General features: G+C 44.4%; 1 protein-coding gene across 1 annotated transcript in view; it reads left to right on the top strand.

Annotated features, from left to right (window-relative positions):
• The window catches only part of SYN3 (synapsin III), a 280530-nt gene that overhangs the window by 9357 nt on the left and 249317 nt on the right, over positions 1-21856 (top strand). Inside the window, exon 2 of the mRNA XM_074941255.1 lies at positions 18222-18699. Within this exon, the coding sequence (XP_074797356.1) occupies positions 18383-18699 (317 nt within the window). The 5' untranslated portion in view covers positions 18222-18382. The remainder of the gene's footprint in view (positions 1-18221; positions 18700-21856) is intronic.

The following is a 21856-nucleotide window of genomic DNA, read 5'->3' as shown; positions in this document are numbered from 1 at the left end:
TATTGTATACTAAACTTAGCTTCCTCATTATTTTGAAATGCATTACATACTTATTGCATATAGTGGAATAATTCTGGGTTTATTTTTTTTTTACGTTTATCTAGGTTTTTCTATCGAGTTAATCTCCATAATAATTAATAAACTTTAATGAATTTAGCCTCACAAAACCCCTTTTAAGGTACAAAAGCATCATTATTCATATTTACAGATGGAGAAACTGAGGCACAGAGAGGTTAAATGACTTACCCAAGGTCACACCGGATGTCTGTAGCAAAGCAGGGACTTTTCAGTCTCATGACTTAATCTCAAGATCATCCTTCCCAAAGTATAATTCTGAATTATATATGAATGTATTATACTCTGCAAAATTTTCACTGCCACACTACAACATGTAATAGGGTAAATTCTGCTCTCTGTAGCACCAGTAGGAACCTATGGAAATTGATGTGGCTGCATAGCTGTAAGTGAGGGCAGAATTTGGCCCATTGTTTATAGAGAGAGAGGTCAGATTCTCTCAACAGATAAAAACAGGAGAGTGCCTATAGCTCGAGTTAATTGCTAAATAGAATTTGGTTGGTCTTAGTTAACTCTCCGTTGTCCCATGCCACCCTTTTAGAGACTTGAAAAAACAAATTACATTTATGTTGGTATCTCTTCTGTACTTTTCTGCTTGGGAATGAAAGCGAGGGTCTGAGAATATAGTGCAGATTATTAAAAGACGGCCAACTGCAGCATGCACAGGGTTAGTGCACTAGCCTTTTCAATTCTGGAGGCTTGGGTTTAAATTCTGGAGGAGAGATGAAAACAAAGACAGTGAAGCAAGAAGGAATACCTAGTTTTAGCTCATCAGCCAGGTTTTTATAAGGCGTCCTTTCTATATGCAGTCATACACATCTCTTTCCTCCAAAAGACACCCTCAAACTGAGTACAAGTGGCAGTCAGCAGATATGCTTTTAGGCCCCTTGAGCTGCTCTACTCACCTCTGACCAAATGATAATAGTCCCTTATAGTACGAAGAATACCTAGCACTTATTACAGAGTAACAGCCGTGTTAGTCTGTATTCGCAAAAAGAAAAGAAGTACTTGTGGCACCTTAGAGACTAACCAATTTATTTGAGCATGAGCTTTCGTGAGCTACAGCTCACTTCATCGGATGCATACTGTGGAAATTGCAGAATACATTATTATATACACAGACACCATGAAACAATACCTCCTCCCACCCCACTCTCCTGCTGGTAATAGCTTATCTAAAGTGATCATCAAGATGGGCCATTTCCAGGAGGAGGGAGAGGGGGTGAGAGAACCTGGATTCCTGCAGGAAATGGCCCACCTTGATTATCATACACATTGTGAAGAGAGTGGTCACTTTGGATGGGCTATTACCAGCAAGAGAGTGAGTTTGTCTGTGGGGGGGCGGAGGGTGAGAAAACCTGGATTTGTGCTGGAAATGGCCCATCTTGATGATCACTTTAGATAAGCTATTACCAGCAGGAGAATGGGGTGGGAGGAGGTATGGTTTCATGGTGTCTGTGTATATAATAATGTATTCTGCAATTTCCACAGTATGCATCCGATGAAGTGAGCTGTAGCTCACGAAAGCTCATGCTCAAATAAATTGGTTAGTCTCTAAGGTGCCACAAGTACTCCTTTTCTTCTAGCACTTATTAGTAATGTAATCATAACCTGTGTAGAATTAACTACTGTGTTCACTATCTGATAATATATCAGCCCTGTTGGCCAGCCAGGGAAGTGGAAAGGGCTGTCTCTTCATCTCAGCATCATACGGGTAACCCCATTTCTACATTCCTAAGATCTGTTTCAGAGTAGCAACCGTGTTAGTATTCGCAAAAAGAAAAGGAGTACTTGTGGCACCTTAGAGACGAATACATTTATTTGAGCATAAGCTTTCGTGAGCTACAGCTCACTTCATCGGATGCATCACTAGTACTCCTTTTCTTATTCCTAAGATCTGTAACATTAGGGTTCTGAATCTCATGCTATTTGTAATTGGCTATGCATACACTATCTGTGCATATACCCAGCAAGAATCGGTTGTAACACATGTGGCTTGAATCCCTCCTACAGTAGCCTGCTCTGACAGACTGATTGCAGAATAGAGGTTTTTCATGCTTTTACTTCCTTTTATCTACCCCTTTCACTTCTTCCCAGCCCTGGGAGAGAAGATGTGTACTTGGGAGGGTGGATAGTGACATAGCTTTACTTGTGGCTCAAGACTTTACATTTGCAGTTAAACTGGTTTCTGGCTCAAATGTCTGAGTTTTCCCTCTACATAAGAACATAAGAATGGCCATACTGGGTCAGAACAAAGGTCCATCTAGCTCAGTATTCCGTCTCCCTACAGTAGCCAATGCTAGGTGCTTCAGAATGAATGAACAGAACAGGTAATCGTCAAGTGAACTATTCCATGTCACCCATTTCCCTGCTTCTGGCAAACAGAGGCTAGGGACATCATCTGCTCATCCTGGCGAATAGACATTGATGGACCTATCCTCCATGAATTTATCTAGTTCTTTTTTGAACCCTGTTATAGTCTTAGCCTTCACAATATCCTCTGGCAAGGAGTTCCACAGGTTGACTGTGCGTTGTATGAAGAAGTACTTCCTTTTGTTTGTTTTAAACCTGCTGCCTATTAATTTCATTTGGTGACTCCTAGTTCTTGTGTTATCAGAAGGAGTAAATAACACTTCCTTATTTACTTTCTCCACATTCATCATGATTTTATAGACCTCTATCATATCACCCCTTAGTTGTCTCTTTTCCAAGCTGCAAAGTCCCAGTCTTTTAAATCTCTTAATATATATTCCCTAAAGTGGCCAGATGTTCACCATTCCCCAAAAATCTCTGTGGCTGGGCTTTAAAAAGGACTGGCTAATTTTGTGACTCTTAATGAACTAAGCTATTGATTATGGGATACCTAGATTTCGTGCTTGAGGGGGTCAGATGATTGATGATAATTCTAAGCACTTGTAAGTGCTATATGCTGCAGCACTTTGAACATCCAAAGTGCTGCAGCTGTACAAACATTAACTAATCCTTGTAATACCCCTATCCATTAGCTAGAGTGTTACTTTCCTCATCTCTAAATGGAGAAATTGAGACACCGATATTAATTGACCTTTTCCAAAGCCATACGTTAGAACTCGGGAGTTCCTGGCTTTCAGCTCTGTGCTTAGTCTACTACCTCTTGTGATTGCCTGTGTGCCAAGTTTTCCCTCCCTTCCTGATGCACGCAGTTGGTTAGGTGCATTAAATTTTAGATGCTTTTAGACTAGAGGTCAGAGATGATTCCACAGGACACCTCCACTGTCCAAGGTGGATGCAGTAATAGAATACAGAACAGAAGCCATGAAGGAAAACAGTTTGGTAAAGGGCATTAACTCTTCACAGTTAGAGGCATAATTTACCTTTATGTTTTCAAAGCATACTGCCAGATTTGCACAGCAAAATCACAGCAATGTTACCCCTTTGTGAGTACAAGTCTCCTAACAATTGACCAGGGCTCAAGAGTGACCTGACTTTTTAAATAGCTTTCAAGCATAGCTGACTGTCCTGCATACGCAGCTGGTGACTGATTCTTTTGGTTTGTGCTTCCAACCTGAATTATGATGTTGCAGCATCTCGCTGGCACTTACAGAGTTGCTGTTGAAAGGCAGCCTAAGGCTTCACAGCACAAAGACATCTGGCAGCATCCCAGATTTAAAAGTCTGTATGTGCAACTGATGGGCTGACATGATTTTAACCCCTTCCGTGTAATGAACAGAACAAACTGATATAAGATCTGAGGATACAGCTTCTTGATCTGACTTCCTTCTCTCACTTTTCCCTAACAATGCCTGTCACATGGAGTTCTTTCCAGATCCAGGAGAGGGGACTGTCAGTTCTGGGGTCTGGAAATGGAACCAAAGCACGTTTGTGCTTGCGTGTGTGTGTGCACATTCATTTCAATGAAAGGATATGATGGCCGGGGAGCAGGGCAGCCATGGGCAGGGCCACACAAGGCTTTGTGTATGTACATGCAATTGACAGGAATCTCCCTAAAAAATAAAGAGTCAGATGCAAAAAACTTTGCACAAAATTTGGGCCAGTTATTGTGAAAGGGTGGTCTGCCACCAAGGACAGGAGTGCCTCATAGTCAGGCCACCCTGCCACCTGGCATAGCCCTTTAAGGCCGTGGTTCTCAACTAGGGGTATGCATATCCCTGGGGGTACACAGAGGTCTTCCAGGATGTACATCAACTCATCTAGCTATTTGCCTAGTTTTACAACAAGCTATATAGAAAGCACAGGCGAAGTCAGTACAAACTAAAATGTCATACAGAAAATGACTGGTTTATATTGTACTATATACTGTACACTGAAGTGTAAGTACTGTATTTATATTCCAGTCGATTTATTTTATGGTTATACTGTAAAAATGAGAAAGTGAGCCATTTTTCAGTAATAGTGGCTGTTACACTTTTGTATTTTTATGTCTGATTTTGTAAGCAAGTAGTTTTTATGTGAGGTGAAACTTGGGGTATGCAAGACAAATCAGACTCCTCAAAGGGGTACAGTAGTCTGGAAAGGTTGAGCGCCACTGATCTACAGGGTTCAGAAGGGTATAACAGATAAATATAGAAACCTTAAAGGTCTTGGAAATGAATGGTGCTTAGGGAAGGAAACTGGATGCTGCACCTTTAAGGTCCTGAAACCTTACAGACAAGGCAGGAGAAGGTCCCCTCTCACCCAACCAACTGGAAGTTGGAGTTGGGTGAAGGAGGAGTTGGGAGCAGCATAAAGGATGTCTCCTTCCCCATAGCAGATAGGCACCGGCAGGAGAAGGCTGCCTACACCAGCTGAACCTCCAGAGTAGGGGGCTAATTGGGAAGGGTGTTCAGCTGAAGGGAATTGGCAAAAGCCTTGCACCTGACTTTAATCACAACCCTAGCCCCAGGAAAAGGGCTGGGGAGGGAATGACTGCTTGAAGGAGGGGAAGATTGATGAACCAATGGGAAAGAGGCCTGGGTAATAACCCTGGCTCCAGAGAGAGGGAAGAAGGGGAGCTTCTGCTTCATGGAACGTAGGACTGGTTAATCTGAGCCAAAGAGGCCTGAGGCATAACCCTAGCTCCTGAGACAGGGTTGAATGGGAAACTCCTGCTCGGAGGAGGGAAAGACTGACTAGTCCCACGTTGGAGATAGAGGAGTTACTCGCCACCACCCAGCTGCTGTGAGCAGCTAAGAGGGGTTCTGCTGTAGCTGCCTAATAAGTGGTGAGGAACCATAGATTTCAGGCAGGGCTAGTAAAATCCAGAGACCCGGGGAAAGATGTTGAGAAGCCGTACAAAAGGTAGGCGCAACCCAGTGGGAATGGCAGCGAGATTGAAGGAACAGTCCTGGGCTGTCTAAACAGGGTTCCTGGGCTGGAATACAGTGGAGAGGGTGGGCATGGGTTGACCTTCTGCAGACCAAGAAGGAATGTATAGACATCAGAAGGAGAGGAGGCCAAGTATTGTGGGCCCCAGACAGAGGTTGAGGGCCAGGTTCAAAAGCCACTAGACTCTGAGGTTTCCTATTTGGGACCTTTCTGTTAACCTCAAAAGGAGAATGGTTGAGCAGTGACCTGGCCAGAGGGCTAGGCCACAGAGAATGAGAGACTGTTGTGGCACCAGAAAGACTACAGGAGGTGCTAGACTGAAAAAAGCCCTGCAACGCCACACCGAAGAGGTGAGAGGTGCAACGACAGATACCAACAGGGTCTGAACCAGACACTAATAACTAGGGTAGTTGTTTTCCTCCACACAGTGCACTCCTTAACAGCTGCAGTGAAAGGATGCTCCTAAAACCCTCTTCATATGTGTGAGATTTGTAGACAGGCAGTCTATTATCGCTCCTAGTGAACTTAGTTGAACTTGACTTGAGATTCTCTTATCCTTGCACCAGAAGTCTACATCAGAGTGCAGTAAAATTTCCCAGGCTTCATTACTGGATTTCCCTCTCCCCGTCCTACTACCAAACAAGCCACACTGGGTACATCTACACCGCAATAAATGACCCAAGGCACCGCCACAACTGGCCTGGGTCAGCCGACTCAAGCTCACGGGCTATAAAACTGAGCTGCAGAAATTCAAGTTTGGGCTGGATCATGGGCTCTGGGACCTGCCTCTTCATGGGGTCTCAGAGCCCAGGCTCCAGCCTGATCCCAAATGTCTACACTGCAGTTTTATAGTCCTGCAGCCTGAGCCCCTCTTGCCCGAGTCAGCTGACCTGGGCCAGGCATGAGTCTTTTATTGTGGTGTCAACTCACTGGCAAAGTTAAAGCGCTGCCGTGGCAGCACTTTAGTGAGGCTTATGTAGTTGCAGCAGAGCGCTGGGAGAGAGCTCTCCCAACGCTCTAAAAAACCCACCCCCACGAGGGGAGTAGCTACCAGCGCAGCAATCTCTACACTGGCACGTTACAGCGCTGAAACTTGCAGCGCTCAGGGGGGTGTTTTTTCACACCCCTGAGCGAGAAAATTGCAGCGCTGTTAAGTGCCAGCGTAGACAAGCCCTAAGTGTGCTCAGATTCCAGAGGCCTGTTCGTCTCTTGATATGTAGCAGTTAATGCTAATGGAGCTATGTCCCCATGTGTATGCCGGAATAGCAGATGCCTGCATCACAGCACGTGGAGGAAAACTTTTTCCCAGCCATCTGTCATATGCATGAGCACGTGTGTTGCATATTAGGTATGTAAAGGGGCAGTCCTCCTTCCCCAGGCTAGACCAGCTTCGAAACCCAGGATAGTCAGGTGGTCAGGAATGGTGAAAGAGTGAAAAGGGAAAGATTAGCATGTGTCAAATCTCTTGGGGAGCAAATGAGTTGTCTGTGATAACAGAATTGTGGAATATAAGATCCCAGCAAAGCAAAGGAGGTCTGTGTCAACTGGAGTTGAGACTTATAGGAGAAAACTATTAAACCCTTTATATTTTAAAATCCTTGGGAAACAGACCTTTTTTTTTTTTTTTGGTCTTGTACATGCCTATTCACTAAGTGAATTAGGAAAACAAAGGCTCAATGCATGAATTATGAGGTGAAATTCTAAGGCCTGTGTTATCCAGGAGGTCAAATTCAATGATCATAATGATCCCTACTAGTCTTAAAAATGTATCAGAATTAATGGATTTGTGCTCTTAAATCACATAGGTGCTTATCAAAATCCCATCCAGGGTCCTTGATTAATAGTTAAGTTCAGTGTAAAGTCTGAAACTAACCTGAGAATCTGTTTTAGCTCAAAAAGAAAAGGAGGACTTGTGGCACCTTAGAGACTAACAAATTTATTTGAGCATAAATGCATCTGATGAAGTGAGCTGTAGCTCACGAAAGCTTATGCTCAAATCAATTTGTTAGTCTCTAAGGTGCTACAAGTCCTCCTTTTCTTTTTGCGGATACAGACTAACACGGCTGCTACTCTGAAACCTGTTTTAGCTCGTAGCAAGAAAATAATCCCGTTTACCTCTCTTTTAAATAATTGATGTATCGTGATGGATCTAAAATACACGTGAAGTGTGGAAATGGCCTGGGGATAGAGAAAAGTATTTTACGTGTCCATCAGGAAAGAACAGCAATGAGGCCGGAAAGGCCTCTGCTGATTCCTGTGAGAACCAATGAGTCGTCAGTCCAATAGGCATCTTTTATCTGGATGAGCCCTAATGCACATTGCCAGGCTCTACATATTAAATACATCCAGCTTTTTGATTTTATTCAGATCAATGCACTTCAAAGCCGTATCTCTCTCCATGAAGGAAGTCTCTGCTTTATTAATGCCAAGCCTGGTATCACTTTCATTCCTGTCACCATGAAATCAAGGTTTATACACTTTCTGCAGGTGACTAAAAGACCAACAGATTGTATGAGCTGCCATCAAATCCAAGACTGGATTGAGGAGAGAAAAAAAAAACAGCCTGGAGCTTTTGAACGCTGCTGGGTCCCTTTTACAGCTTTGCCTATTAAATTTACGGAATGCTGATTTGCATAAACTTCCCAGTTTGCACTGCTGCCGCCTGCTTTCCTTTGATCTGATGTGGGGGAGTACCCTCAGCATACATACAAGTATTAGTCTTAATGGGAGCATTCGTGTCAATATTGCAAAGCAAGCCTTGGGTTTGCAAAGGCCCCTTTTACTCTAGGGAGATAAAGAATGAAGACAGTGTGCCAGTTCCACAGACCCTTAATATGGAGATGTCTCTGTATTTTCCAAGGATTAACACTGGATTTCTTTGCCCAGCATTGCTAGCTCTCATTGAGCTGTCTCTGGCTTTGCTGATAAGCAGGTTATGATGTGGAAAACCAGCAGTGCCACAGAAGATCTTCCTAACTAATGGACTACAGAGCTCCCGGTGATGCTACCTCTCGCAATTTTATTACAAGTCTCATGATGTTCTGTGCATGTTCTTAAAGCCCAAGCTCCTGTAACTGAGTGATTATGTAACAACCTCAGATTTCATTTTTAAAGAAGTTTCTAGTCTTCGCAAAAAGAAAAGGAGTACTTGTGGCACCATAGAGACTAACCAATTTATTTGAGCATAAGCTTTCGTGAAGTGAGCTGTTCACGAAAGCTTATGCTCAAATAAATTGGTTAGTCTCTAAGGTGCCACAAGTACTCCTTTTCTTTTTGCGAATACAGACTAACATGGCTGCTACTCTGAAACCTTTCTAGTCTTCATGGCTGAGGAGAGAATCTTGGAAATGTGATCCCCTGTGAACCCAAAGGGCTCCGAAACCAGAAGGCAAATAAGAAATAACTTTGGATTCTTTGTCTTAAAAAGTAAGCATTTTAAAAAAAATCTCATGATTTTGATTTTGAGCCCTGACTCATGATTTTTGAAACTCAGGGTTGGTAATACTAGTCACCTGACTAATTGCTGGACTCCCAAATGTGTCTTTCTCTATTCCTTCGAAAAGTGGAAAGGCCACATTCTGTGCTATTCCACGGAAATTCACTCCTGATTTGTATCAGTCTTACAGAGAACAAAACTGGGCCCATTTGGCTGTTTCAAATGTGAATCTATGTTCAACGCTCTGCACTCTGAAAGATGTGTGGTGTATTAATAGATGCGGTACCATGAGGGTTGCCAGACAAAGAGCACCACCCCCTTGTGGCAGACCTATGCAAGTGACTCTCTTGATCTCAGATGCAAGGAGGCTGAGGTCCATTGTTTCCTGATCTGAACATTGCTCATTTGAAGTCGTTAGGAGCAGGGTCCTGGATGCAGTCTGACATGAGTCTGTCAGTTCAGTGCCTCCCGCTGGCATACATAAAAGGCTCAGGGGAACTCTTAACTCACTTAGCAGAAATCAGCCAACCTGCTTCTGTTTCCTCTGGGCTCCAGCTCACCCATAGGGATAGTAAAAGGTGTAAGTGAACATGTCTGTTTTGTTTTGTTTTTAAACACATGTCAAAGTTTAAAGATGGCTTGGATTTTTGCTGCTAAATTATTGAGAAATGGCCTGAGGCAGTTCAGTGCCCAATCCCCTCTGAAATGCTCTGGGAGTTGGTTGCTTAATTCCCTTAATATCCTTTGTAAAAATTAGCCAGAAATTTAACTCGATAATAAAGATAATCTGCATCTTTGCATCATATTCTAATTTCATTAGCCCCTTTCTGCTATAATCTTCAATGTCAGCGCAAGCAGTTGTTCCTGTTGCCTCTGTTTTTGTTTCCTTCTGTATCTCTGTATATGGCTGGGTTTTCATGGGTTCTCTTGCTGTCTTTGAGTTTGCCTGATTTTTCCCCCTTCTGATTTCTTACTCTTTCTCTTTGTTCTTCATTTTTCGCTTTCTTTCCCAGAGGGCAAAATTATTTCCAGGGGTGGGAGGCGGGGGTGGTTTTTGTTTGTTTTTTCAATCTTGGAACTTTCATTCATTTATTTGTAGAGGTTCTCTGCATTTTCCCCTGTAACTTTTGCCCTCAAAGGCCCTGAATTGCAGAGGTCCTCTTACCAACTGAGGAAACACAGTTCTTGACACAGTTCTGTTTTGAACACCAGCGAGAGGGGGTTGGTCAAGAATGAGCTGAAGAGCTCCCGAAAACCTTCTTTCCCTGTCAGCTCCAGATCCCCTTGCATTTCCACTAGTCTCTTGAGCTGCTCCAGTTTTGTGAGTTGTTTGGGGCTTGTCTTCACTTCCACGCTACATCAGTGCAGCTGTGCCAGTGTAGCACGTCTGGTGAAGACGCACTATGTCGATGGGAGAGCACTCTCCTATCAATGTAATTACTCCACCTCAATGAGAGGCATAAGCTATGTCAGCGGGAGTGTGTCTCCCACCAACATAGCGTGGTGTTGACACACTTTGTCAATGTAACTTATGTGGCTCGGCGTGTTTTTTTCACACCCTTGAGCAAAGTAAGTTACATTGACTTTAACAATAGTGTAGACCAATGGTTCTCAACCAGGGGTATGTGTACCCCTGGGGGTATGCAGAGGTTTTCCAGGGGGTACATCAACTCATCTAGATATTTGCCTAGTTTTACAACAGGCTACATAGCATAGTCAGTACAAACTAAAATTCCATGTAGACAATAACTTGTTTATACTGCTCTATGTACTTATACACTGAAATGTAAGTACAATATTTATATTCCAATTGATTTATTTTATAGTTCTATGGTAAAAATGAGAAAGTGAGCAATTTTTCAGTAATACTGTGCTGTGACACTTATATCTGATTTTGTAAGCAAGTTGTTTTTAAGTGAGGTGAAACTTGGGGGTACACAAGACAAATCAGACTCCTGAAAGGGATACAGTAGTCTGGAAAAGTTGAGAGCCACTGGTGTAGACAAGTCTCTGACTCTTTCCTTTGGTTTTCAGCCTTTCACATAAGGGGAGGAAGTTCGGTCTAGAGGTTAAAACATAGGATGGTGACTGAGGAGAGCTAAATTATACTCCTATCTTTGCCCGGTTTTCTTCTTTGCAAAGCGAGGGTGATAGCTTCACAACATTCCTGTGAGATAAATTCATTCATGTGTGCAAAGTGTTTTGGGACCTGCAGATGGAAGTCTGTCCAGAACTGAGGTTTGAATCTTTGCCATTCTGACCTCTGGACTTCTATAGGGCATTCTCTGTGTCAAACCTGTCCTAGCCATAATTGTCAAGCTTTTTGCAGCTCCATACCCTAACCCTGCCACTGTTTGGGGGAAGGGGTGTTGATCATAAGCTTAAATTTGTGGTTGTATGCAAATTATTTGCAAATATGCAAATAATCTCACTAAATAATTTACATAATATGACCAACACATTGATCCTGACTGTTTCGATCATAGAATATTTGGACCCTGGATATTGTTCCCCCTCCTGCTGACTGCAATCAGTGGAGTTACACAAAGACCAAATGGGGCTTGTGAACTCTTCATGGATGTTGCACGTTGACTTCAGCTGCAGTTGTGGCTAGGAGCTGCAGGATGTGTTGGCCCAGTGAAAATGAAGCCCCTGTTCTGATGTACATGTCTGTAGAGCTAAAGAACAAAGGCGCGTACGTACAGGGTGGGTGTAATGCAGAATAGATTGTTTTTGATGTTTTCCGGTAAGCAGGGTGCTTGTTGGCCTTTTACTTATGTATTCAATTACTGATCTTTCTTTCATCTTAGATAAACCCTTCTCTGTAGCTGGACTAGTGATAATCAATATATTGGTATGGCAGAGCTACAATTACCTTAATTTAAAAAAATGGATTTCAATTACTTTGTTAATTACGCTAACCTAAGGCTGATGAAAATATCCCCTCACGGTACACTCTTTTCCTAAGGGTTTCGTAAAGAAACGAGCACACCTTTTGTCATTTCCCCCCCACACACACTTTTACAGATGGAGTTGGAGGTCAAATCCTTCCTGAATTTCTAGAGCCTTGGTCAGCAACCTTCCTGCCACAGTGGGGTTATCTTCCTTTGGAATTTATCAATAATACATTGATTTTGGAGGGTTCAGTCAGTGGCACAGAGGCAGCCCCAGAGCACCATCTCCACAGAACTCCAAGCCCACGCCAGTCCATGGAGAATGGACTCATTTACTCGTCTCCATCTATGTCTTCCATGTGGCAGTACAGAATAACTAATTTCTATTCCTTTTCCTTGCTTTCCAGTGCCAGTATGCACCACTGCATCTCTGTTCCTGAATGACACACGCTTTCTGTAGTGTAGGATACTTGTATTTATTATTTTAAATTATTTCACTCTGTTTTGTTATTTCCTGTTGTTGATCCATACAGATTAGTTAATATTACTTTGTCCCTTGCTTAGAAGATGTCAGGTTTGTAGAGGAGATAAGAACTATACAAGCACCAAGTAGTGGGTAAAAATTTCAAATGTGGAGCTGCAAGTTTCATGGGACTTTGGTTCCTAAGTCACTTAAGTGATTTCAAAAATTTTACCCATCATGATTATTACCAATAGCCACAGGCTCCCTCTAATGGCTGATAGCAGTAATGGCAGGAAATGAATGCTTTAGCAGTGGAACAGCGGACAACTTCCCAAAAAGCTGCACGAAAGATATAAAATGGTATATTACTGTGCGCGTCACTGTTGATATTGAAGGTAGATTTCTGCTGACCCTCCACTGTTTGCCACCTGATGCCAAATACTCCAAGCAAATGTACCAAATTATGGCATTATGCTGTGATTGGACTCTGTCTATATGTGAACTGCACACCACCATAACCAACGCTAAACTTGGACCTTGGTGGTCTGCAGACAGAAACTCTGCTTAAATGTCCCTCGTACTAGAATGTGGGTATCACAGAATCATAGAATATCAGGGTTGGAAGGAACCTCAGGAGGTCATCTAGTCCAACCCCCTGCTCAAAGCAGGACCAATTCCCAATTAAATCATCCCAGCCAGGGCTTTGTCAAGCCTGATCTTAAAAACTTCTAAGGAAGGAGATTCCACCACCTCCCTAAGTAACACATTCCAGTGTTTCACCACCCTCCTAGTGAAAAAGTTTTTCCTAATATCCAACCTAAACCTCCCCAACTGCAACTTGAGACCATTACTCCTTGTTCTGTCATCTGCTACCACTGAGAACAGTCTAGATCCATCCTCTTTGGAACCCCCTTTCAGGTAGTTGAAAGCAGCTATCAAATCCCCCCTCATTCTTCTCTTCCGCAAACTAAACAATCCCAGTTCCCTCAGCCTCTCCTCATAAGTCATGTGCTCCAGCCCCCTAATCATTTTTGTTGCCCTCCGCTGGACTCTTTCCAATTTTTCCACATCCTTCTTGTAGTGTGGGGCCCAAAACTGGATAAAGTACTCCAGATGAGGCCTCACCAATGTCGAATAGAGGGGAATGATCACGTCCCTCAATCTGCTGGCAATGCCCCTACGTATACATCCCAAAATGCCATTGGTCTTCTTGGCAACAAGGGCACACTGTTGACTCATATCCAGCTTCTCGTCCACTGTAACCCCTAGGTCCTTTTCTGCAGAACTGCTGCCTAGCCATTCGGTCCCAAGTCTGTAGCGGTGCATGGGATTCTTCCGTCCTAAGTGCAGGACTCTGCACTTGTCCTTGTTGAACCTCATCAGATTTCTTTTGGCCCAATCCTCTAATTTGTCTAGGGCCCTCTGTATCCTATCCCTACCCTCCAGCGTATCTACCTCTCCTCCCAGTTTAGTGTCATATGCAAACTTGTTGAGGGTGCAATTCACACCATCCTCCAGATCCATTTATGAAGATATTGAACAAAACCGGCCCGAGGACTGACCCTTGGGGCACTCCACTTTGATACCGGCTGCCAACTAGACATAGAGCCATTGATCACAACCCGTTGAGCCCGACAATCTAGCCAACTTTCTATCCACCTTATAGTCCATTCATCCAGCCCATACTTCTTTAACTTGCTGGCAAGAATACTGTGGGAGACCGTGTCAAAAGCTTTGCTAAAGTCAAGGAACAACACGTCCACTGCTTTCCCCTCATCCACAGAGCCAGTTATCTCATCATAGAAGGCAATTAGATTAGACTTGCCCTTGGTGAATCCATGCTGACTGTTCCTGATCACTTTCCTCTCCTCTAAGTGCTTCAGAATTGATTCCTTCAGGACCTGCTCCATGATTTTTTCCAGGGACTGAGGTGAAGCTGATTGGCCTGTAGTTCCCTGGATCCTCCTCCTTCCCTTTTTTAAAGATGGGCACTACATTAGCCTTTTTCCAGTCATCTGGGACTTCCCCCGATCGCCATGAGTTTTCAAAGATAATGGCCAATGGCTCTGCAATCACATCCGCCAACTCCTTTAGCACTCTCGGATGCAGCGCATCCGGCCGCATGGAATTGTGCTCATCCAGCTTTTCTAAATAGTCCCGAACCACTTCTTTCTCCACAGAGGGCTGGTCACCTCCTCCCCATGCTGTGCTGCCCAGTGCAGTAGTCCGGGAGCTGACCTTGTTCGTGAAGACAGAGGCAAAAAAAGCATTGAGTACATTAGCTTTTTCCACATCCTCTGTCACTAGGTTGCCTCCCTCATTCAGTAAGGGGCCCACACTTTTCTTGACTTTCTTCTTGTTGCTAACATACCTGAAGAAACCCTTCTTGTTACTCTTAACATCTCTTGCTAGCTGCAACTCCAGGTGGGATTTGGCCTTCCTGATTTCACTCCTGCATCCCCAAGCAATATTTGTATACTCTTCCCTGGTCATTTGTCCAATCTTCCACTTCTTGTAAGCTTCTTTTTTGTGTTTAAGATCAGCAAGGATTTCACTGTTAAGCCAAGGTGGTCGCCTGCCATATTTACTATTCTTTCTACACATCGGGATGGTTTGTCCCTGTAACCTCAATAAGGATTCTTTAAAATACAGCCAGCTCTCCTGGACTCCTTTCCCCCTCATGTTATTCTCCCAGGGGATCCTGCCCATCAGTTCCCTGAGGGAGTCAAAGTCTGCTTTTCTGAAGTCCAGAGTCCGTATTCTGCTGCTCTTTCTTTCTTGTGTCAGGATCCTGAACTCGACCATCTCATGGTCACTGCCTCCCAGGTTCCCATCCACTTTTGCTTCCCCTACTAATTCTTCCTGGTTTGTGAGCAGCAGGTCAAGAAGAGCTCTGCCCCTAGTTGGTTCCTCCAGCACTTGCACCAGGAAATTGTCCCCTACATTTTCCAAAAACTTCCTGTATTGTCTGTGCACCGCTGTATTGCTCTCCCAGCAGATATCAGAGTGACTGAAGACTCCCATGAGAACCAGGGCCTGCAATCTAGTAACTTCCATTAGTTGCCGGAAGAAAGCCTCGTCCACCTCATCCCCCGGTCTGGTGGTCTATAGCAGACTCCCACCACGACATCACCCTTGTTGCTCACACTTCTAAACTTAATCCAGAGACTCTCAGGTTTTTCTGCAGTTTCATACTTGAGCTCTGAGCAGTCATACTGCTCCCTTACATACAGTGCAACTTCCCCACCTTTTCTGCCCTGCCTGTCCTTCCTGAACAGTTTATATCCATCCATGACAGTACTCCAGTCATGTGAGTTATCCCACCAAGTGTCTGTTATTCCAATCACATCATAATTCCTTGACTGTGCCAGGACTTCCAGTTCTCCCTGCTTGTTTCCCAGGCTTCTTGCATTTGTGTATAGGCACTTGAGATAACTCGCTGATCGTCCCTCTTTCTCAGTATGAGGCAGGAGCCCTCCCCTCTCGCGTGCTCCTGCCTCATACTGAGAAAGAGGGGCGATCAGCGAGTTATCTACATGAATGTGTCATGTAGAGTAGTTATGTATTTATTCCATTTCTCTTTCTGTATTATGCAGAGAAATGACATATGCACCTCCCCCAGGAGAAGCCTGTGCAATGCCCTTCTATTAAGCTACCCATACTCTTCAAGAAAACCTTCACTCACCATTCTGCCATTGTGGTTACCACCTGGGATAACATCTTTGCTAATACAGAGATTTGTTGTTATTATTGTGGTCAGGACAGTGGCAGTCAGAAGGTTAAGTCTGAACCATGGGGTGGAATGGTTCCATTTTACTAGATGTGAAAGCTGTGAGGCTGATCTGTAATAATTTAAGCATACTGTATTTGACCTGATTATGGTGTTGGGTGTGGGTGTATGTGTAACTATATTAAATTACTGGAACATTTACCATATGCATATGTTGATTTAGTTCCATAGCAGGGTGGTTAGGAAATTAGCAGGAAGGCAAGACAATATTTCTCAATAAGTAACCTCCCAGTAAACAAGGCAGGGGTCATTAAGGAGCAATACTTGAGCTATTAGCTGGAAGCTCCTTCCAGTCACCAGTAAAGATACAAAGCTTATTTTGCCAAGGATGGGAACCAGAATATCAAAAGGCCACTAATTGGTTAAAAATCACTGTCAAGAGAAAGGGAAAGGCAGTTGTCACGGTCTGTTTGAGAGGAAGAGGCTTATACAGACACAGGCCCTACAGAAGGGGTCTGAAGCAGCTGGGCCTTTGTAACCTTCCAGGGGACGGTAAACCTTAGTAAGATAGATGTGCACAGACTGTTCTGTTTTTAAATCCTTTCTCGGATGCTGTGTTCCTGCTACTAAGGTTAAACAATACTTACCTTTAAGAATGCTATCTAGCCACTGTATTAACTGCTGGTCACATCTCCCGAAAAGAAGACTTGCAGGTGCCAAGCCCAGTTGGACCTGTAGGGAAATCACAGTTGGTATATGGGAGGAGAAGAGGGTAGCCTGAGGCCTGGTCTAAGAGTTGGAGAATTGCAGGATTCCAGGGAAATAAAGGCTTGAGGCCTAAGACCTGAGGGGTGCACACAGAGAGACCTGAGAGGAGTCCAAGGTGCTTCTATACCTGTAACTGTGACACTAGGAATGGCCCCCACTGATTCAAAAGGCAGCCATCACTTTCACTGCTCCAGACATCTGCTGTAATAAATGCCCTTGTGTTACCTGTTACTGGTATCCAAGACATAAACATGATTGACTACCGTTATGTTGCTGTTGTATCATTTTTGGTTCCCTACTCATTCCCTGCTATGCCTAGACAAGACCCAAAGGTGTATGCTGTGTTAGCAGAGAAGGGGGCCTTGCAGAGTCCCTGTGGAAATCCTATTCCCTGGCCCCAGTGTCTCCAGTTGTGAAATAGTGAAGTGATTCCACTAACTCATGTGGCATTAGTTTGCTCTGAAATCCTGGATGCATTTTCCATAAATAACAAGACAGTTTAGTGGCTCAGAAAAAAATCCAGGTGTCTAAATTTCTCCTTGTTCATTGACCTAATTGGAGAAGATGAGCAGAGTAATACACCTTATTCCTAAAAGAAGCATTTAAATCTAGAGGACCAAGTTTGCAAAGCAGCCTCAATTTGGCCTTTTAAAAATTGTGCTTCCAATTTTGTGTATGCCCCTGAAGTGAACTAGCCAATCAGATAGTGTGATAATATCTCTAGTTAGCTACCTAATATTCATCAAGCCCAAAATCTAGATATTGGGGACACACAAAATTGCACATACAGAGCCAAGTACAGAATGAAGCTTTTTTTGAAAACTGGTTTTGGAGTGTCACATAAGCCTTGCTCCAGGATTTTTTTCCCACTAATGGTTGTGTTTAGAATGTTTGCTTCTCAAAATTCAGAGTCCCTTTAACAAGCCAGCAACAAACAGGGTTTTTTTAGCCAATCCATTTGCTGAAATTCCAAGGTATCCAATATTTGTCTCAGTTCTCTTGCCTCAGAATAGACTCAGATTGCTAGCTGGAATGAAAAGAATTTTTCTTCTCCATGGTGAACAGTGTTGTAGAAATAGCCAAATGTATTATGGGACTCTTTTTTTTTCTTCTTCTTCTTCTTCCAACTTCCTCTGAAACACTAGCTACTGGGACACTAAATCAATAGACACAGCTATTTTTAGAGCCCTGCACAGATACAAAATTTGTATCCGCATCTGATCCACAGATATAAAGTGGATATCCACTGATTTGCATGGCTCTAGCTATTTTAATCTTTTTGTTGTGACTGGAGGAGGAGCTGTGTACAATTCAGTAACACATGGGGGCAGGAAAAGGCCATGAAGCCTACCTACTTCTACCCACTTGGCCAATGTGCCTTGCTAGCAAGTTGGTGTAGGATACCCTGTATATAAAGTAATGACCCTTCTCCACTTACACAAGTGTTGACTAAGCTTTAGGCCTTAGGATGTTCTTTAAAGGCTCAGTGAGTTGTTCTAATGTGAAACAATTTATCTGCATCTCACACAAGTATCTCTTGTTCTCCCACAGGAAAAAAGGTCTATTTGTATTTCTTCCTCAAACACGATTTCAAGGGTGACAGCATCTCTCTGGCTAAGCTATAGTGACTCCAAAAGCCCCTCTGGACTGTGGAATACAGTTATTTAGTCTCACTTGTGTTGTGGAGAAGTTCTCCATCCTGAGCTTCAGCAATGAATTTCCTCCGAAGGCGCCTCTCGGACAGTAGTTTTGTGGCCAACTTGCCCAATGGCTATATGATGGATCTTCAGCGTCCTGATAACTCCACTAGCTCTCCAGGTTCTCCAGCAAATGAGAGGAAGCAACAGCAGCAACCATCTCAGCCATCACCCTCTTCCTCTTCTGGAACCAGTATCTTCAGTTCCATCTCCAGTGCCATGAAGCAGACCACACAAGCAGCTGCAGGACTGATGGAGCACTCGGCAAGCCCCACTCCTGTGGCTCAGAAACCCAAGATCCTTTTGGTGATTGATGATTCTCACACAGATTGGTAAGCACACACGTCTACTGGCTGCTTTAATTACAGCAGTATTACTGGGGTGTAGGAGGCTGCGTGGCTTGGGAGATCAGCAATAGGATATAGAGAAATTTGTGTCTAAGTCACCTGTCCATGTCAGTGGTGACCAAGGTCTGGTTGTTCGGTGGCCTGCACAACATGAATGTGGTGGTTTCTTCAGTTCTCAGTGTCGTCAGATGTTCGGCTGCATGTGTGTGTGTGTGTTCTCTCTGTGTGCTGTCCCAGCTCTGCGCAGACAGCTGGCACAGCAGACCTCGAGCGAACAGTCCAATGACCACAAGATCCATTAAGGTACGAAGGCACCCAGCCAGGTTTATTGGCAGCGAAGCACGGTCCTAGCTCCCTGGATCAATGTCTAGAGTTACACTAGCACATGTGTGCCCATGACAGTGGACGCAGCTCAGTCAGTGGCAGGACTTTTCACTGACCCCTTGGCTGGCCAAAGACACTCCCTCTGAGATACATCTTTATACACCAACAAGTTACGTATTGCCTCTGACGTATCAGGTGCCACCCTCTGACGTATTAGGGTGCCACCCATTGCCTCGTACATGTTGGTTTGATCAAAACATCTCTATCCATCATGCTGTCATCCTGACCTTATCTTTAGGATGGGTCAGTGTGTTCCTGTTATGTCTGGGGAACGTGCTGGTATCGAGGTGTTCTGGTACCACCTTTCTGGAATGTGTTTGCGTATATCTTCTTGTGCCTAGCACTACTTAGGAATGTGTGTTTCTGCAGTATTAGCCCTGTTCTTGCCAGATTCTGTGAGCAGGGCCTGCCTCTTGCTCACAACTTAACTTTGCTTTATATCAGCAAAGGTTTGACTACGTTAGCCCAGGCCGGAGGCCTCATACCAAGCCTCTGATACATGGGCTTATGTTTCAGGCCCTCTTCCTACTGTATTCAGAGAAAAATGTCCTTTGGCACTAATTAGCAGACTTGTTGACAGTCTCAGAAGAGATGTCTGTGCTCAGCAGACTGAATTCCTCTTTCACCCCTAGACCTGGTCTCTGCAGGCACATTGTGTAAAGGTATAAAGGCACATTGTGGTGTGGTTTGGCAGACATGCACAATACCATTGTGTTTGCTATACCTGTTCTATAAATAAAGAGAAGACCTCTGTCTCTAGGGCTGTCAATCCAGTGCCTTTCACAACATCTACATTCACCAAAAGGTAATTAAAATAGTAAAAACAGACAGACTACTACAAGTGATAATCCCCTCCCTTGCTAATCGTGATAGCAAACAGCAAAACGTTCAGAGGTTTAGCTAAGCCTCCAAAGGATATGCTTATGCAAACATCGTTTGCTGGAAATGTTATTAGAAAGGGCTTTTTTTGTGAGATTTGCCAAGACAGAGCACTTTTTCCAGAAGTCTTGGAAGACACCTGAATCCTTCCGAAATTCAGGGGAGCTGGCCTATTTGATTGGAGGACATCTCCTTGAAAGTTGGCTGATCTGCAAAGCCTGCCAGCATCCATTTTTACTGTTCTGTTCTGTTCTATAAAGGTTTTTAGACCACACGCATCACCATAATATCTGAGCACCATCCAGTAGTACATTAAGTTGTGTGACTACACATTTGTCCCAAGGCCCTGAGAGGCTGTGTTTTTATCACCTCCATCCCTCTCTCAGTGCCTGTCTGCCTTGGGAAAGCTGGCCAGGAGATCCAGAGGGTGGAAACCCAGAGTGTGGCCTGCTTCTTGGCACTAGCCTTCAGGAAGTCATCAAACATCTGCCTCTGCCAGTCGGCCTCGGCAGCTGCCAGGGAGCTCTTCGCTGCCCTCTGGTTTTGGAGACTCCCTTACAGGAAAAAAGAATATAACCCTGGGGAACACATGAGTATTTGGGTTACCCAGATTTTGGTTATATGGGATTGTGTTGTACTTGCTCACTTCAGCCTCATCAGGAAAGTTGAAAATGGCCTTTCCTGCAGGATTTCATTATCTCCCCACTACCTCCCGCCCTTTAGTTCCCAGCTGAAACCTGGAAGTGATGGTCAAAGATTAAATTGGTTTTGCTTTCTTGTTCTTTGTCCTCCTCAGTGTCCAGCCTATCCCTGGGCACTGCAAGGGCAATTGCTGAGGGAATGGTTCCACTCTGTCAGACCAGCAACTCCAAACTCTTTTCAGAACTGGAGCTAGGTAAATAAGAACATTATCTGAGAAAGAAAGAGGGATAAAGGGGTTCTCCAACTAACCCAGGCAATCACTTCAGCAAGAGAAAACAGAAGAAGTGGTTGTAGATTTCCAACAATGGTGGAAATTTTAAATGCCAGCGATAAAGATTGCACAAAATTCCTTCAAGATCATTTTACTTTCAACTCCAGTTAAAGAAATATCTCATTACCTACATTCCATCTAAATGATCTCAGATAAAGAGCTTACCTCTAAAACAGGGGTGGGCAAACCTTTTGGCCTGAGGGCCACATCTGCGTATGAAAATTGTGTGAATGTTCATGAATGCTCATGACACTGGGGGTTGGGGTGCAGCAGGGGGTGAAGGCTCCGGCTAGGGGTGCGGCTGAGGGTGAGGGGTTTGAGGTGCAGGAGGGTGCTCCGCACTGGGACTGAGGGGTTTGGAGGGCGGGAGGGGGATCAGGGCTGGAGCAGGGGGTTGGGGCATAGGAGAAGGTCAGGGGTGCAGGCTCCAGACGGCGCTTACCTCAAGTAGCTCCCAGAAGCAGCGGCATGTCCCCTTCTCCAGTTCCTACGCAAAGGCGTGGCCGGGGGCTCTGCGCGCTGCCCCGTCCGCAGGAACCACCTTGCAGCTCCTGTTGGCACAGTTCCTGGCCAATGGGAGCTGAAGAGCTGGCGCTTGAGATGGGGGCAGCATGCAGTGCAGAGCCCCCTGGCTGTCCCTCTGCATAGGGGCTGGAGAGGGGACATGCCGCTGCTTCCGGGAGCCACACGGAACCACAGCACGTGCGGAGCGAGGCAAGCCCCCAACCCTGCTTCTGGGTGGGAGCTTGAGGGCTGGATTAAAAGGTCTGATGGGCCAGACGCAGCCCACGGGCCGTAGTTTGCCCACCCATGTTCTAAAATTAGGTTTCTCTAACAGCAACACTGTCTTTGAGTGAAATGTGTCTTTGCTCCCTAGAACCTGTCAGATTTCAATTGTGTCATGTT

This window comes from Natator depressus, chromosome 1 (genome assembly GCF_965152275.1).
Source record: "Natator depressus isolate rNatDep1 chromosome 1, rNatDep2.hap1, whole genome shotgun sequence".
Lineage (NCBI taxonomy): Eukaryota > Metazoa > Chordata > Testudines > Cheloniidae > Natator > Natator depressus.
The sequence above is the reverse complement of the archived record's forward strand: the minus strand, read 5'-3'. Positions and strand labels throughout refer to the sequence as shown.